The 17,678-nt window shown below is 36.2% G+C and overlaps 2 protein-coding genes across 2 annotated transcripts; one reads left to right on the top strand and one right to left on the bottom strand.

The window, feature by feature from the left end:
• Window positions 1-5,317: 5,317 nt before the first annotated feature.
• Window positions 5,318-8,854, top strand: LOC140891025 (leucine-rich repeat protein 1-like). Its single transcript, XM_073299234.1, has 6 exons — window positions 5,318-5,669; window positions 7,448-7,519; window positions 7,744-7,887; window positions 8,166-8,237; window positions 8,324-8,395; window positions 8,573-8,854. Exons 1-6 carry the CDS (start codon window positions 5,443-5,445, stop codon window positions 8,643-8,645), a joined length of 660 nt encoding a protein of 219 aa, XP_073155335.1. The 5' UTR covers window positions 5,318-5,442; the 3' UTR covers window positions 8,646-8,854.
• Window positions 8,855-9,123: 269 nt separating this feature from the next.
• On the bottom strand, window positions 9,124-15,944 carry LOC140891024 (uncharacterized). The gene is made up of 2 exons (XM_073299233.1): window positions 11,789-15,944; window positions 9,124-10,862 (listed from the first exon to the last, which is right to left on the bottom strand). Exons 1-2 carry the CDS (start codon window positions 15,224-15,226, stop codon window positions 9,525-9,527), a joined length of 4,776 nt encoding a protein of 1,591 aa, XP_073155334.1. The 5' UTR covers window positions 15,227-15,944; the 3' UTR covers window positions 9,124-9,524.
• Window positions 15,945-17,678: the final 1,734 nt, after the last annotated feature.

Genomic DNA, 17,678 nt, shown 5'->3' with positions numbered 1-17,678 from the left:
AATAAAACGAGAATTATTTTCATTTTCAGTTGGTTACAGCATCGTGCTGATAACGTGTTATAAATCATAATAGAAATAGAGAGATGAGTAGAGAGAATTAATGAGAGAATAGAGAATTCATATGAGTCAATACTCAGGTGCAATTATTATTGAACTCAATCACCCTATTTATAGGAAAAGATTACAAGATATAAATATTCACAAATATTATTTTTACATATTTATCTCGATCACATATCTTTAATAAGATAATCATCTATAAATAATAATATATTTATAACAAAATCCCATTTTTATTTAATTTCAGTATTTTTAAGAACACAGATAAATTTCACTTTCCTCGTGGGAACGATCCCTACTCTTGCTACTACATGTTTAATTGTTTAATCTGAGTTGGTTAGTTTGGGCGTGACACGACTAAGCGTTACCAAATTTTGGCGCCGTTGCCGGGGAAGGCGTTTAATTTATTTGTGTTTTTGTTTTTGTTTTTATTTTATTCTTCGTTTTCTGATCTGTTTTTTTTTTCCTTCTATTTTTGCAAGAGTTCTTATGGTGTTATACTTCGAGATGTCAAATCGACAAGTATTAGCAAGTTTTATCCAGCAACACGGAGAGCCTTTCTACGCAGCATGGAAGAGATTCAATGATTTAGCAACCATCTTCCGGTATCATTAATTTTTCTAACTATTCTCTCCTTACATATTTTTTTAATGGTTTGGATGCAGTGACAATAAAATGGGTAATTGATGGAGCATTCACAGCCCGTATTTCAATATTTTGCCAAGATGATGATACCATGAGACACCTGTTGAATGATATGGTCGAGTTTGACTATTACTGGTATTCACACTCTCAATACCCGGATTTTACAGACCAACCATTTGAGCTTCAAAATGAGGAGGGATGTTGTTCGCAGTTGATCTTACATCCGCTGGAAGATATCATGAGCACGCTTGTGGCATCGACTGTGGAAACTGTAGAATATCTGAAAAAGTCTAGATGTGACCTTGTGGATCACATGGAGAATATCAAGAGATTACTCGTCCATGAATACCGAGAACATGAAGTGAAGCAAGATACTCAAGCATTGACCAACCCAATTTGGTTTAATGATGATGACTCAGAAAACCAGAATTGGGAGTGCGAATCAATTCCTACTGAAGATTTAGAGGTGTTTGAGTCTTCTCTTCTTATTGGACCTCAGTCGAAAGATGTTTTGCAAGAAATTTCGTACGATGGAAATATGTTACCACTTGAGTTTGAGGATGACGGAGTTCAAGAGTCTATCGATATGAGCTCATCGATAGGATTATCATACACATCCCCAGGATCCTTCCTTTCCATTCGTACCAGTCTCAAAAGATGTTAGCTTCCAAGAGCCCACCGAGACGTTCTCTTTCCATGTTTATCAGCTACTTTGGAGTGTTGTTGCGGTGACGAGTTTTAACTGTTTATATCTGGCCAAGCTTGAGAGCTTATAGAACCAAGACCCATTTGTGGTGTCATGTGACACTTATTTTGGGCGTCAGCCGCCCTTTGAGCAGTGCTTCTGAGAGTCAGGATGAAGACTGAAAATCAAGCGCTGGCTGGGAGGCAACCCAGTGTTTTTTTTCCTTTATTTCATGTGTGTTTTGTGTGCATAAGTAGAGGATGATTTCTAGCCTATGATGATGAAGTTGAAAAAAAAAATTGAAATTTTTGAAATTTTTTACTCTTGATTGGACATGAGAGACCGGAGGTTGTTTGTTGAATATTTTAAGCACGCATGTTTAAACCGGTGGATTGTAGAAATGTATTAGATATGTGGATGTCTGTTGGACCATTGCACGACGATAGGTGGTTTGTGGATCTTGATTGTGTTCTATGAATTTTGATGAGACTCTAGTTTACACTTATGATCTTGGGCGCACCTAGAAAAAAAAATAAACTTTATACAACTCCATCCGGGCCTAGAAAGGATTGAAATCCTAATCCTAAAAGATTAAATTCAAGGCTAAGTATGCGGATTAAATGGGGTTGATGCTCCATCCGGGCTATAGACGAGGGGATTGAAATTCTAATCCTGTCTTAGTTGTAGCTAAGTTAGCGGGTAATTGTTGGGGCTAAAGCAATAACGGGTGCAAAATCCGGAGGTGTGTAATTCATTATCTCATGAGAGGTGGATATGTATAGAGGTCATTGGAAGGAATGGACACTTGAAAAGTGAAACTTACACTAATTTGTTATAGGTTGGAAAACAGTTTTGAAACTTGTCTTTTGAATTTGCATGTAACTGGAGTAACATGTCACACACGCAAGTTCGCATTCGACTAAAGGTGTATCATTGACGACCGAGAATGGTTGTGAACTTGTTTTTAGTTGAGAAACTTTTTTGAGGCTATATTATGCATGATCAACCTTGCTTATGTTTTTGTTCTGTTTCATTTTGTTTTTGCATAACTTGCTCGAGGGCGAGCAAGGATTAAGTGTGGGGGTATTTGATGGGCATGTTTGTGTTGCATATTTTATTATCATTTTATTGTCATTTGTGCGTGCATTCATTTGTTTTAATTAAGTTTTTGTTGTTTTTTCATACATCGTGTCTACATTACACGCTCCCGTGTTTATTGTATAGGACGTAGCATTTTGTCGAGGAAAAGATGGAAAAGATTTTGCGCAAGAATGAATTACGGAGCAGAAATGATCTGAAAATTATATTTAATTTTATATAAATCTAAATCCAGTCTCCACCGTTCCGAATGAAGATCAAGATGTTTTAAAGCTTCTGTCAAAATTTCAGCTCAATCCGACGGTTAGATTGTGAGATATGATTTTTTGAAAATTGTCGCGCGCTGCAGAATAACACATGCGAGAGGACGGCGCGCCCGCGCCATCCCTGGACGTGAAAAGAAGTGTAATTTCGTAGCTTAAGCGCGCTCGCGCTGTTCCGTAGACGCGCTCGCGCTGCTCTGTGCGAGAAATTGACAGATTTTTGTAACTTTAAAACACTCGATTTGTCGGGCTTTCTTTGACGGGCTTCGAGGACATATAAAAGAGATTTAAAAGACACAATAGAGAGGAGATCAGAGGGAACGAGGCAGACTTGAGACGGCTGAAGCAGAAGAGATCTGGAGGCGGCTAAGTTCTTCCTTGTTCTTAGTTTTTAATCTTTTACTTTTTGTTCTTGGTTAAGGAAGACGAAACCCTTGAATTTATTTAATTTGTGAGATTCAGATTTTGATCGTTTAATTCGAATTGGGTATCAAGAGTTATTCTGAATTGATTTCCATGCTTGTGTGTGAGATTATAGGCCTGTGATTTCTATACAATCTACTGCTAAATTGGAATTCAAATCCGTAATTGTTTGAAACCTCTGATTTGTGAAGCAACTAAAATTAATAATCGTCCGCTTGTGAGATTAGGAATTGTAGGGATAATAATTGACTAGGCTAAATTCATCCGCTTGTGTATGAGTTGTCTAGATTTATCAGTTTTGCTAGTTTGAATGCTGCTATGGGTTTAAATCTAATCGCTTGAATTGGGTTAATAAGGGTTAATTTAGAACGCTTGTGTCTAGTTAACTAAAATTAAGGTGAAACAGGAATTAAATTTCCAATGGTGAATATTCAATGAGAATTAATTATTTTTAGGGAATCGATGATCGAATGAATAATTTCAAGGGTGGAGTCGACTGATACCAAGAATTGTTTTTAATTATTTTATTTTGTTTTAAATTATTAGTAGTTAATTTTTAAAATAAAAAATCCCCTTTTTATTTAATTTCAGTATTTTTAAGAACACAGATAAATTTCACTTTCCTCGTGGGAACGATCCCTACTTTCGCTACTACATGTTTAATTGTTTAATCTGAGTTGGGTTAATTTGGGCATGACACGACTAAGCTTTACCAAATTTTGGCGCCGTTGCCGGGGAAGCCGTTTAATTTATTTGTGTTTTTGTTTTTATTTTATTCTTCGTTTTCTGATCTGTTTTTTTTTCCTTCTGTTTTTGCAAGAGTTCTTATGGTGTAATACTTCGAGATGTCAAATCGACAAGTATTAGCAAGTTTTATCCAGCAACACGGAGAGCGTTTCTACGCAGCATGAAAGAGATTATACGAAACTTGTTTAAACTTGAAACTTAACTTCCATGTTTCGACATGTTTCGTGTTTTTTAAAACTTTGTCTAAAATAATTTATTAAATTCAAGAACTTTATCGGTTGTGTTTAATAAATTTATTCCAACATTGAGATAATCATTAAATTGCATGGAAAATTCCAATAAAATTCGTGGAAAACACTACCTTTTTGACGGGAACTTTAATTCCACCAAACATCCAATCTAAAAAGAAATTTACAAGTCCAAGTCAAAAACCTAGTCTACCATAAATTCATATGATAATGAGGTCGATCTATGTTGGAAAATAATACTACTCTGTTTATCTGCCAGCATCAACGGATCCGATCATTATTGCAGATCAAATCAGTTGATCTGATAATGGGGTCGATCTATGCTGGCAAACAATAATACTCTGTCTGTCTGCCAGCATCAACGGATCCGATCATTCTTGCAGATCAAATGATTTGATCTGCAAGAGATCAAGTCCGTTCGATTGCCCTTCGGAGCAGCATAGACCCAGACATAATAATAATGTTAATTATTAATAGCTAACATTTTGGACAAAACAGATTATATGTAAATGATAATTTTCCTTATCATGAGATTTTTACTTTGTCATAGGACCACTTGATAACATAACCGTCTCTAAATTATTTTGATTTTATTCCTGGAACTTCGTACATTTGTGCGAACGTAATTTTCAGTTGACAAATTTTAAAAGCTTTTAATATTTAATAAGTTAATAATAATAAAATCTTAACCAAAACGAACTATTCTAATCACACAAAATACCTCTTTAAAACTCTCACACGTTATATTTGTGACGGATCTCCTATTCAATCCGTCACATGAAAAAATATTTTTTTTTTGTTGAAAATATTATTTTTTACTGTATATATGAATCGGGTTGTCTCACGGACCATTTCCCAAGAAACCTACTTATCCATTAAATTTTGTCTATACAAGGTGAGCAAAAACTGATTAACCAAACCAATACTTTTTGGTTTGAATTATAAAAATCTTTTATTTGGTTTTTAGAAGTAAATTTGTTGTAATATAATTGATTATATTTATTTATTGAATTTATTATTCTTTTTAGCAATCTTATTAGTTTTCTTATTTAAATAATGAAAATTAATTTGGTAAATATTAATTAATTTATTGTATTATTTTATTTTATTATTTTTTTAAAAAATGTGTGCACGTGTTATGGAAACAACACAAACCCAACATCCTCTCCATCTGCACTTACAATTTGCTTGCACATATTTATCATTCGCAATTACTCTGCAACTAATCTTCACTGGCAAAATCAATCCCTTCCGAGCTCAAATCAGGAGATCCATGGCTGAAGGGAGAGATTTTTTCTTGTTTTTAGCCCTAACCATGGTGTTTTCATCATCAGTAATCGTGCAGAAAGCATTTGGGAATTCGGAGGGCGACGCGCTGCACGCGCTACGCCGGAGCTTGTCCGATCCTGATAATGTGCTCCAGAGCTGGGATCCGAACCTCGTGAACCCCTGTACCTACTTCCACGTCACTTGCAACCAAGACAACCGCGTCACCCGGTTGTAAGTACTTGTCAAGTTTCTTGAAGCTTTATATATTTCAAGTTCTCGGAATTTTTGGTGGCTTTTTGTTTAATGAATTTCAAAGTGAAGCTTACTTGTTTTGATTGCCTGGTAATTTTTGTTTTTTCGTTGGTATTGATTGAATTTATTGTTAGAACTTAATGAGTAGATGAAGTGTGTTGAGGAAAAAGAAGTGGATACTGCTGTTTTGTTCAGGAAATCTTGAAATTTTCTATTTTTTTCCAAATATACGTGGCATTTGATGAATTCGGACCCACCTTTAGTTCTAAAGCTAACTGCTTTAGCAAATTGGTCAGCGGTGCTTGAGATTTTGTGAATTCATTTAGGCATTAGTATGTCCCGGCGAATGGTTCTTTTCCTTCAAGGTGTACTCTGGAAGTGAGGTGAAGAATATGGTGGTCCTGAAATCAAATCCTAGTGAATTCAGAAAGTTATACTAAGAAAGATTTGTTTTTTGTGCTGTAGGTGGTTCATTCTAGTCTTCTAGATCATAAAATCGTTTACATGTTTTTTATTGAGTGTTATTTTTAGTTATGTAACCTAAAGTGTGCTGGCATTTTCATGAAACAAAAACAAAATGGACAATAATTTTTTTTGAAACATACATAGAACCATACATGTAAAGAATATACCTCATGATGTCTACCATTGATGGATCGCCTCTCTTGTGTCGTATTAGATCGAAACTTCGTAAGTTTCCGAATTTCACGAACTGCCAAAATTTGGTCCCCCAACCAGAAGCACCTGCACTGTTTTCTTGGATACTGTGGATTAATGATGTAGAACTGTAGTCATAATTTAATTTATCTATTCGACTAGTGGTAACCGTTTAAGGTAAGCTTCGATTGAGGGGTTTGAAGCTATAGATTTCAAATCATTTAATTGCTTTGATGAATTTATGTTAGTTGAATTTCAAATCCAGTCATTTGTCAATTTACGTTGATGTATTGAGATTTTTTATGGATTTGAAATATACTCAAGATTATTGGAAGCCCCCCTAAATCAAATTCATTAATCAAAATCATATCATTCTATCTAAGTGCAACCTTAGAGAATTTAGGGTGTGGGTCACTCAGAGAACTCATTCGATGAGCACCTATGATTTGTTCACATGTCTTTGCATCGGTGTTATTGAAATGCGGTAATGATACAGTACGAATATTTACCTCTACCAAGCAATTCAAGATCCTTTTTATTAGATCCTCATTGAGTAGGAAGAAATTCAGAGAGCAGTGTTACTAAAAAAATACATTTTGCCATTGCTGGCAAGTATACAACCCATTTTGTATGAACTATAATAATCTCAAAATCTTCATCTATGCGAAATATTGATGTCATTACATGCATATATATGTTGAATAGCTGAAAATTAGAGTTACCACCAAAAAAAAAAACGCATAAACTTCTCACCTATCCAGACACCATGGAGGATTCAGTATTATATTTCTTGGCAAACTAGCCCATCTTTGTTGCTTTCGAGCATGACATTCAAGTAAGTCATCATACAGCAAAGACAGTTGCATGGAGACCCTCAAATGGGGAACACAGAAAGATAAAATAGTTATAAATGGTGTTACCAAAGGGAATGGTTGAGAAAATGAAAATCTTATTCTTATGATGTTCACATATTTCTCGCAGACAGAATATGATTCCTTTGAAATTCACTTTTCGATTTCCCTGTTTAATTGGATTTGGGGCTTTTTTTTACATGATTTATGTTTCTGTCGAAAATTACCATATGGTTGTTGCATGGATAGGGACCTTGGCAACTCAAATTTGTCTGGTCACCTGGTACCTGAGCTTGGGAAACTTGAACATCTCCAGTATTTGTAAGTATCGTGCACATCTTTCATTCTGTTGCTTACTGGCAGATGCACTAGTGTGAACGTTGCTTATTTTTTTGCATGAAATGCTTGTCCAAGATCTGTGCTTGCTAGCAGCATGCATATGTTTTTGCTTATTTTCAGAAATCGTTTGTTGTTAAAAGATTTTTTGTTTTGTTCTCATGTTGATACTCGTTGGCGTCCCTTTAACGAACTTTTTAGTATTGCAGGGAACTTTACAAAAATAACATTCAAGGGACAATTCCAGCTGAGCTTGGTAACTTGAAGAGTTTAATAAGTTTGGATCTTTACAACAACAATATCTCAGGAACAATGCCTCGATCATTGGGAAATTTGAAATCCCTCGTCTTTTTGTAAGTTTGAGCTCACCTCATGACATTTTTACTATCTACATGGTTATTGATGGATTTGGTGGTGGGGGTTTGGCAAGGGTAAAGTTGGCTTCTTTTGAGCTTCTTATACCTTTCTGATTTGAGTGACGTTCAGTAGCTTCAAAATAAATTTTCTGATGGCTACTAAATTCATCCATCTCTCCCAGTTCCGCTTTGTGTATACTTGCGCATTCGGCAAGAATTTGCAAACTAATTTCATTATTTATGACTAATCAACAAGCGTTGGTATACTTTAACAGGCGTCTTAATGATAATCAGCTAACCGGTCCTATCCCAAGGGCACTTGCTAGCATATCTAGCTTGAAAGTTGTGTAAGTTCTTCTGATTGTACTACTGCTTACATCTATGGCATGTTATATGGCGAAATATGGTTTCTAAGTATTTACATATTTTTCAGGGACGTATCTAATAATAACTTGTGTGGTACAATTCCTACAACTGGACCATTTGAGCACATTCCTTTAAACAAGTGAGATATTTCGTTCTTAACATTACTTGTATATCCATCTTCATTTTTGCTTCCACATACTTGCATCTGGTTCTGTCGGGTTCATAAATTCCTCTCGACTTTTCAGTTGAAACATCTGGTTTCCATTGTTTTCCCGTGACTTTACTAGTTTTTGTAACTCATCACTTGCTATTGCAGCTTTGAGAACAACCCTCGTTTGGAAGGTCCGGAGCTGCTGGGACTTGCAAGCTATGACACAAACTGCTCGTAAAGAAGTGAATTTTACTGCTAATTTGTTCTTTCATATTGTGCCTTCTCTCCTTAAATAGTCCTACTATGCTAAAGTCGGTGTTTCTGCCTGTTTTGATGTATTCGACGCTGCAAGCTTCTCGTAGTTACCTGTGTAGTAGTCAACTACGAAATATGATGAAATCTGTAACACTGTCCTACTACCTAATTGGGTTTCTGTTTTATACTTTATTTGCCTATGTTGACAAGTTTTTTCTTTGCTGTCAACCCAACAACGTGCTAGCTGGATTGGGTATATCCTCCGATACAGCATATGGTGTCATGAATTTGAACCCATGATTTCTTGACGACAATAAGAAACTTGATTCGGCGGAAGCAAAAACTGCACTGCATATGTTCCTCTTAAGAGGACTGCTCTTCGGAGTTTGCAGTATTAAGTGAACACTAGAGTTCTCAGTATTGGAAGCTTCAAAAAGAAAACAAGAAATTTTGAACAAGACTTTTATATGGGTTGATGTTGCACATAAAAACTGCACTCAAGTTGTCATTATAGATCAAAAATACAGTATACAATGCCATATTGTCCAAAAACCAGTTTCTTCCCATACGTTGGGGCGCACTGAAAGAAATTTGCCTAGACGGGTAAATGAATTCAGGATAGGTGAACATATTTTACAGAACCTGCAGTGGTTAATAATAGGTCAACACTTTTTTCACTCACACAACCTCAAAACTGCAAACGCAGAAAGATGAAATCGCACCAAACCTCGAACCTTCAAGAAAATCAATGAAAACTCATTCTTGAAGAAAGCAACAATCTTGCCAAAAAAAGAAAGTCATAAAGTAGTAATGAAATCGGAAATAGGCTCAATGAAAAGTATGAGAGGATGATCTTGGATTCTTATTCCCTATCGGAATCACTTGAGCTTGATTCAGAACTAGAGCTTGAACTTGAGCTTTTAGAAATCTTACCCTTGCCTTTGATAGGTTTGATCGAATGCACGTCTTTACAAACTTCAACTCTGTGGTCTGACTTTTTGGTATCAGCAGATCTTATGTCTTCAACTGTAGGCTCGTTATCCAGACGCATATCTGCTTTATCTGCCTTGACTTCTACTGGTCCATCATCTCTTTTTGGTTTCAGCTGTTCGTCGATGTTACCATCTAGCACTAGCTTTTGAGGTAAACTAGTACCTTCTGGAGAAATGGCTTGTGCAACATGCAAATCTGAAGAGATTCCTTGTGCTTCTCTCACACCAATCGTGTGCAGACGGTGATCTTCAGATTCAGGAAGAACGGGATTGTCTATAGTGACAACACTAACTTGCTTGTGATCCAAAGTAGCATCCTCAACCGGTCTGATATCAATAACTGGCGTCTCATGAGTGACGCCTGTCTTAACTTGCAGTGTCCCTTGCTCAACTATGGTTTCTCCAGTTACCAGCTCAGAACGAGGTTGATCCAAAACAACAGATTTCTCTATCTCCTTGTCATCAGTTTTCTTAAACGTCAAGCCGACATCTTCAGTAGTTCGAGCTTCAGTTTCAGGCATTACAGAGGTTTTATGTATATCAACGTGAGGGGATGCCTTGGGAGGTCCATCTCTGGCTTCAGTCTCCAGAGATGCCAGTTCATCCTTCTTGGCTAGAAGATCAGCATCCTTGATGACTTCTGCATCAACTCGAGAAATCCCAAAACTCATATCTTCATATCCCTTGGAAAATATTGTATTTTCTTTGGTCATTTTTTGATCAGGCGAATCATGGTCATCTCTTCCATCGAACTCCTCATTCGACACATCAATACTTTCAGCTACACCATTATCCCGTGTTTGTAGCTCTGAAATACATTCCAGGTCCTCACGTACATCAATCCCCTCCTTCGAATTAGAATGAATTGCATTTTCCACTTTACTAGTTTCAAAAGGGTTAACCTCCACGATTTCATGTTTCTCAAACCCATCTGAGGCAGGTCCCCATTTTTTGACAGTAAAGTCCCCAACACTATCTAATTCCGACAATAATTCTTCATCAATGTCCTTGATTTCATCATCTTCTTCAATTATCGTCTGCATTTCAACATGAGGGCTAGCTGCCCCAGAAGACATGGATGGTATGGAAACAAAATCTGGACTTAATGGAGGGTTGAGATTCTCTGAAATCTTTTGATCAAGCTCATCCATATTCAGAATCTGTGTTCTCTGCCTTTCCTCAAATGATCCAACAGGTGTATTTGGTACCTGCATTGTATCAAACAAGATAATGCCTAGAGAACGTCATAATGCCGAGAAAGACATTTCCTATGGCTATCTCTAAACGATTACTTTGAAAAGTAAGGTCATACCAACAATTCAGAAAAACAACCAAAAATAACCTGAATAGGCTAACTAAATCTTGATTGGTAGTTTGGTACCTTTTAAACCTGAGATAAAACTTAAATCAAGACAATACAATGCTGTTCTACACCAAAAGCAAAGTCGACATACAATATGCATATTTCTTGTCACACTTGATCTGTACAAAATATTATCGCCTGATGACCAAGAAAAGGCGAAAGTCTAACCAAGACAACAAAAATATGTAATCCACCAAGACATGTTAGCATATTCATGTCTGAATGAATAGAATTACATGTTTGCAAGCAGAACTATGACATGATTCTTTTCCTAATTTATCTGTCTGCTACATATTCTGGAAATACATGAATCTCACAATCGTTAATATCCTAAAATACCCGAGATAGCACATTTAACTGGTCATCCTCAATATAAACATGTTGAAAAACATTTTTCTCAGTCAGATAATAATGTAAGAAGGTGACTAAATCATTTTTCCTTCGCATGGATTGAAGATCTACGAGTTTCATCTACACATTGCATTCTAGAGTTCAACACATGGCCAATAACCCACTTTTTAGACATTAACGCACTAATACAAGGATTTTGATCTGAAACCATGCTTACTGGATTTCCGTCTTAAGAATGCGTAGAGTTAACAACTCTGAGTGATGACAAATTTATTATAGAAATCAACTTAACTTGTAAAGCAATTATTGAGATCCTTAAAAGCAAATCATTCAAACTTTAGTTTATTGGATTTTATATAACTAGGCTCAATTATATAAACAAGAAAGAAAAACAAAAAATTCATACAAAAATACACTTACCTGCACTTCATTGACATGATCAAAATTCCTTTCGTGTATGGTACTATCATCAAAGAAAGACAGATTTCCTTCAGCAGAAGGCGTAGTTATCAACTTCTCGTTCGCTTCATGGTAAACATCAGCATCAGAATTTGGTGATTGAGCGGTTCCTTCCTCAGCGATTAAATGATCTGCCGTCAACCGACTCTCCATAGGTATTTTCACTGCATGTTTTTCAGAAACTACCAAATGCTTTTCCTCCTCTAGTTGACTTTCATCTTCGCAAGATTCGGCCACACCATGAGTATTCTCAGAAGAGCTCGAAGTAGTGACTTCACCTTGTGTATGATGATCCTTAAGATTTTCCTCCATAGAAACTTCAACAGATGAACTCAGTCTCTGATCAACTCTACCGGAATCAAAGATTTCATCATCATGCTCCCTTATCTCAACCACATCTATCTGTCCCAATTCACGTTCAATTAGAGAATGAGGCGCAGCTGATTTCGGTAAAATCTCAAAGTTACTGGGAACATCCATTTCCAGACTGCTCCCTTCAGATTCCGTCTCAGTGAAAGATACCATCTTCTTGATCAATTCAGGTGGCAAAAGATCAGACTCTATATGCACATCAGACGACTTTAAGGATGATAAATTCTTCCCGACTGCTGGTGCTTCTGCAGTTTCTTCCTCAGCGATCGAATGATCAGCAGTCAACCGACCCTCCATAAGGGGTGCACTTAGTTCAACTGTAAGTATTTCAGAATCTGGCAAATGCTTTTCCTCCTCTAGTTGACCTTTATCTTCGGAATATTCAACCACACCTTGAATATTTTTATCAGAACTCGAACCGGGGATTTGGCCTTGTATATGATGATCCTTAAGACTTTCCTCCACAGAAGCTTTAACAGATGAACGCGATCTCTGCTCAGCTCTGGCAGAATCAATGATTACATTATCATGCTCCCTTATCTCAACCATATCTATCTGTCCTGATCCATGTTCAATTACAGAATGAGGCTTTGATAATTTAGGTGACATCTCAATGCTACTGGAATCCATTTCTGCACTGCTCCCTTCAGATTCTCTCTCCGTGAAAGATACCATCTGCTTGACCAACACAGGTGGTAAACCAAGATCAGACTCTATATGCACATCAGAATAAATAGAGGACGAGGAATTCTTCCTGTAGGCTGGTGGGCTCGAATCATAAATGGGATCCCTGAGTGGCATGCCTTCAACTAATGTGACACTCAAATCACTTCCTATAGAAGTCTGAGTTGAAAGTCCTGGATCCTCAGCAAAGCCATCACTTCTTCCCTCCAACATTGACAGTTCACCTTCAGTCTCATTGAACACCCTTTCACTAACTTCTGAGAATGACGAGGAGTTTGAACCCCTACTGTCTACCTGTTCGACAGCTTCAGAATTTGGATGATATCCAGTAACTTGGACTTCCAAAGATTTAGCTACACCTCTTTCTTCATAATGATCTTCAGCATCCTCTAATTGAAATTCGTGCTCATCTTGTTCAACATCTCTCACCCCAAATCGGCCAAATTCTAGCGGCTCATCTTCTTCCGAAGATTGGCTTCCATGTCCAACATGCTCAGAAACATGCTCCATGGTTGAGATCAACTCCGGTTCCCCAGTAGTATCTTCTTCAGGGATGTCTTCCGTCTTGGAAATTGGTTCTGGGTCTCCTGAAGAGCTCTCTTTAGTGGCTTCTTTTGTCCCTATAATTGCCTCCAGTTCTGGTGGATTGTCTTCTTCTGAGAGTCCCCTCTCTACCGTATCCTCAACTGAACCAATTGATTCAGTTTCAGGCACCGAACTCACTTTTGAATCACTTAGTTCACTTGATTGCCGTTGAAACGGTGAGTAGCTGGACTCTTCTGAAGCCATCTGCTCAGGAACAAAGTAAGGCCTCAATTTGGCATTTTGCCTCTCTGTCTTGGCTGGTGCAAAGATCGATGGTCCCACACTAAAACTCTCATGTCTCCGAAAGAAAGGTTCTCTAGATTGAACTGTGGTAAATTCTTCTTGAAATCCATCTCCCATAAGATCGGGCTTCTCTTCACTTGAGTCATAAGGAATGTCGAAAGGATTCCGCCTCGCTAATAAAATTGAAGGAGCTGAGCCAGGAATTGGAGGTAGCCCCATATTATCATAAGAATCACGAGGAAGGTCGAACGGGTTCTTTCTTGCCGTCGAAATGGGAGCAATATTGAATCCAAGATCAAAACTTTCCAAGTCTATCAAGTTCCTTTCAGGCACCATACTCATGTTCTTTCTTGCTCTCCTCCTCAAAATTAAATTTTCCAAACGCTGGTTCCTTTCAATCTCCGAACTCCCGAGATCCATGAGATTCTTTTGGTCCTCTTCTGTCCACGTAATGGCAGATTTCATCTGCTCTTGCTTGTCCCCTTGCACATCATCCCCATCTTCACCATCTTCACCATCTTCATTATCCTCTTCATTATCCTCATCATCAACTTCCAAGTCTTTGTTGTTTTCAGTCTCTTCATCGGACTCATCACTGCTCATACTGGATTTTGGAGACGATTCGGATCCGGCATCAGAACCTTCATGGGACATATGATCAGGTTGTGGAGTGTCTTCATCAAGAAGAGGATGGAGCTCATCAAGAATTGGTATTATGTCAGCCATAGAAGCACCTGGAGAGGAACTCTCAGCCTTATCAGACCCAGATTCCAACGTGTCCTCTTCTTCCTCCTCTTCTTCCTGCCCTTCATCCTCTTCTTCCTCCCGGTCATCTACTCGTTTCCAAGGCGAGTGAGGAGGAGAATCCAAGGAATCTACATTTACCCTCTCCGAATCAAAAGAATCTGCTTCTGACTTCTCATAATCCGATTCGAGGTGTTCATCATTATTCATCTTTGGAATCGACGCATACTGATTCTCCATAACTTCCTCATCACTAAGTCTCTCTTCATTAACACCTAACTCTCTGTTTGCTTCCCAAATTTCACCATTTTCTCTTTGAATTTCTGCCAATCGTTCATCAATTAATGGTGCAGTATCATCCAAACTATCCTCTCTATGAACGTCACCAAGCTCCCTTACCTGTTCCCCTCCACTTTTCTTTTCACCATATCTCTCACCATAATAACTCTCATTTTTATCAATAACAGTAGCATCTCTAGAAATACCCATTTTCGCCGAGACAACCTCATGAGTTGTTTTCGATTCCCTTTCAATCTCAGGTATGTTTGGTTGCCCAAAGCTTAATAGCGTTCCAAGTAAAACAGCAGTGCACACAAGCACAGGAGATGCTGACACCAACAATGAAAAAATAAAAGGAGATGATCTGTACAGAAAAATCAAGAAACACAAGACACCCACAAGAAATGGATGATCACAAACTGATCCAAAACACCTTCTGATCACAAAGAAGGCCCCTTTCCTCATCTTAACTCCAATCTCCAATAATTCCATGCCAATATCTTCGATCCTCCCTCTCAAAAAGCAATATTTCCTTATAAATATCTCATATCAACAAAATCCAATAACACCCTCATAACAATCATCATTAGATCAAGCCATATAATCTACACTAGCAACCATAGCAACCATAGCAATCAAGAACTTGCCTTTCAGAAACACGGAATAAGAATTAACAGGAGCCGGAAATATTTAACCAGTACTAGAGAAACCCAAAACAGATGAAAATACAAAATCCCGGAAAAGGGAAAAGAGCGAGGACCCAACTACACCAAAGATTGAAACAAAGATCAATCTTGGAAAATAGAAAGCCAAAAAAAAACCCCACAACGTGTATCAGTATTTTCTTGGCTCCGAATTTACTCTCTTTTCCTCCCTCTGCTGATCGATCAAGAGTTTTGTAAATCTACCCACGACATCAAAATGTACGAAGGAATGAGGGGTAGGCGTGTGTACCCAATAGCATGAAAGGGAGAATGTGAAAGGAGAGAGGTGGGATCTTACTTTTTCCCTGTCAAATTTTCTATTCGGTCTGTCATTCAAATTGGTGATCGCTTTTGTAATAAAGAATTTATGACTTTTTCCAAATCTTTAAATAATGGTAATGGCGATGATGTGTTGTTGAATCCGATTCATTGGATTAAGGATGTATCTGATCACAAAAGTATCGGACAGCTGCTGTTTGAGGTCGCAGGCGGATTGCTGTGAACCTTGGTTTCTTGTAATAAATATTGTGTCGTTTGATTGTGGGGGTGTAGTGAGGGTGATCATTACTTTTTCTTGGATCAAATGCTTCCAATCTCATTTGCTTTTGTTTAACATCCCGGACTCCCTTCAAACACATTTGATCCATAAAAAAATTATTGTTTGTTATAATACTATTTATCTATACTATCTATACTATTATATAAAAGTTGAGACCCATTTAAAAACTACTTTTGGTATGTTTTATGACACCAACATAAATTTACAAATTTAACTCCAAAAATGCATTATACTTCATATAGAGTATTGGGTAAAATGGTAAAAATGTAGTTACATTTCTTACTCCTACTTTTAAAAACCACCTCATTTTCCACTATTTATGTCTTGCTAAAATTAAGGATTCATTCCAATCAATTTCATTACCCACTATTTATGTCTCGCTAAAATTAAGGATTCATTCCAATCAATTTCATTCTATTTCTTTAATATCGACATATTATTTACAAAATATTAAAATTTCATATTGTAAATAAATGTGAGATCGATCGTCTGTCGTCTCACAAAAAAACTATTCGATTATATAGACTTTCTTCTTTTTCTTTTCGGTTTATCATGGATGTATAATCAAAGATATTTGAGATTATTACCATATTTGTTGTTTTATTAAAAAAAATCAAATCAAATTTATACCCTTATGGATATTTTTTTCGTGAATTTTTGTGAGAAATGTCAACTTTGTTCATATTTACAATAAAAAATAATATTTTGGCATGCAAAGTAATAGTTTTTGTTGGTGACCTAGATAAGATATCAGTATCACAAAATTGACCAGTGAAACTATCTCACACTAGTTTTTGAAATATTTTTTTTTTTACTAATATAAACATAATAACTAAACATTAAAAACGTGAGATCGATTTTCGAAATATTTAAATAAATATTAAAATTTCAAAATAGAAAGTTCGTTTCTAAATTTAATTTTCAATAATTTTCTTAACCTATATGAAAAATGCTAATAAATTTATATATTTGAGATATATTTGAAACGTTATAATTTAAATTGTTGGATAGATCGTAGAGTATAAACTAAATAGACAATTTAAATGGAATTTGCATGATATAACTAATGGACTAAAAAAATAGGGCAAAAAAGTGAGATGAGTCAGATGACGTATTTTAGATTTAATAATATATACGGGGCGAAACGAAACAATTAAAAGAATTGAGTATAAGATTATGAAAATTTTTGTGGGACGTTATGGGGTGATATAAATATATAATTAATACATTTCGGAACATATATTTTAGATCGTGCTTGGTAGTTTCGATAGATAAACTCAACGCTAAAATATATTATTGTTTAGAGAAGAAAGAGTATAAATTTCAAATTTATTCTACATGTTTATATATTATTTTATATTTTATTTTAATTATGATAGATTTTAAGTCTAATCAACAATGATGTCATTTGAGTTCATTCTTCTTTCATTTGTATTACTAATAATGTTTAAATAAGTAAGGTGTAGTTTTAAATTTTGATATATTATTTCTTTTAAACAATAAAACTATAAACAAAAATCCATATATTTCAAATTCATCGATCCAAGATAACTTTAAAGGTTTTGTATATATAATTTAGAAAAATTTCATGTGAATCGAGTATTTTTAATTGATAAAATGTGAAAAATATTTTCATTTTACATAAATTGGCATAACATATATAATTTTTAGGCACCGTTTG

Source organism: Henckelia pumila, chromosome 3, assembly GCF_033568475.1.
Source record: "Henckelia pumila isolate YLH828 chromosome 3, ASM3356847v2, whole genome shotgun sequence".
NCBI classification, from domain to species: Eukaryota; Viridiplantae; Streptophyta; class Magnoliopsida; order Lamiales; family Gesneriaceae; genus Henckelia; species Henckelia pumila.
The sequence above is the reverse complement of the archived record's forward strand: the minus strand, read 5'-3'. Positions and strand labels throughout refer to the sequence as shown.

What these genes read in the sequence shown, in the direction of transcription:
- LOC140891025 (XM_073299234.1), top strand. Translation starts at nt 5,443, where the DNA reads ATGGCTGAAGGGAGAGATTTTTTCTTGTTTTTAGCCCTAACCATGGTG. An exon ending in CTTGAACATCTCCAGTATTT is followed by an intron (nt 7,520 to 7,743) that starts GTAAGTATCGTG and finishes TTAGTATTGCAG; the next exon opens with GGAACTTTACAAAAATAACA. An exon ending in TTGAAATCCCTCGTCTTTTT is followed by an intron (nt 7,888 to 8,165) that starts GTAAGTTTGAGC and finishes ATACTTTAACAG; the next exon opens with GCGTCTTAATGATAATCAGC.
- LOC140891024 (XM_073299233.1), bottom strand. Translation starts at nt 15,226, where the DNA reads ATGGAATTATTGGAGATTGGAGTTAAGATGAGGAAAGGGGCCTTCTTT. An exon ending in ATCATGTCAATGAAGTGCAG is followed by an intron (nt 10,863 to 11,788) that starts GTAAGTGTATTT and finishes GATACAATGCAG; the next exon opens with GTACCAAATACACCTGTTGG.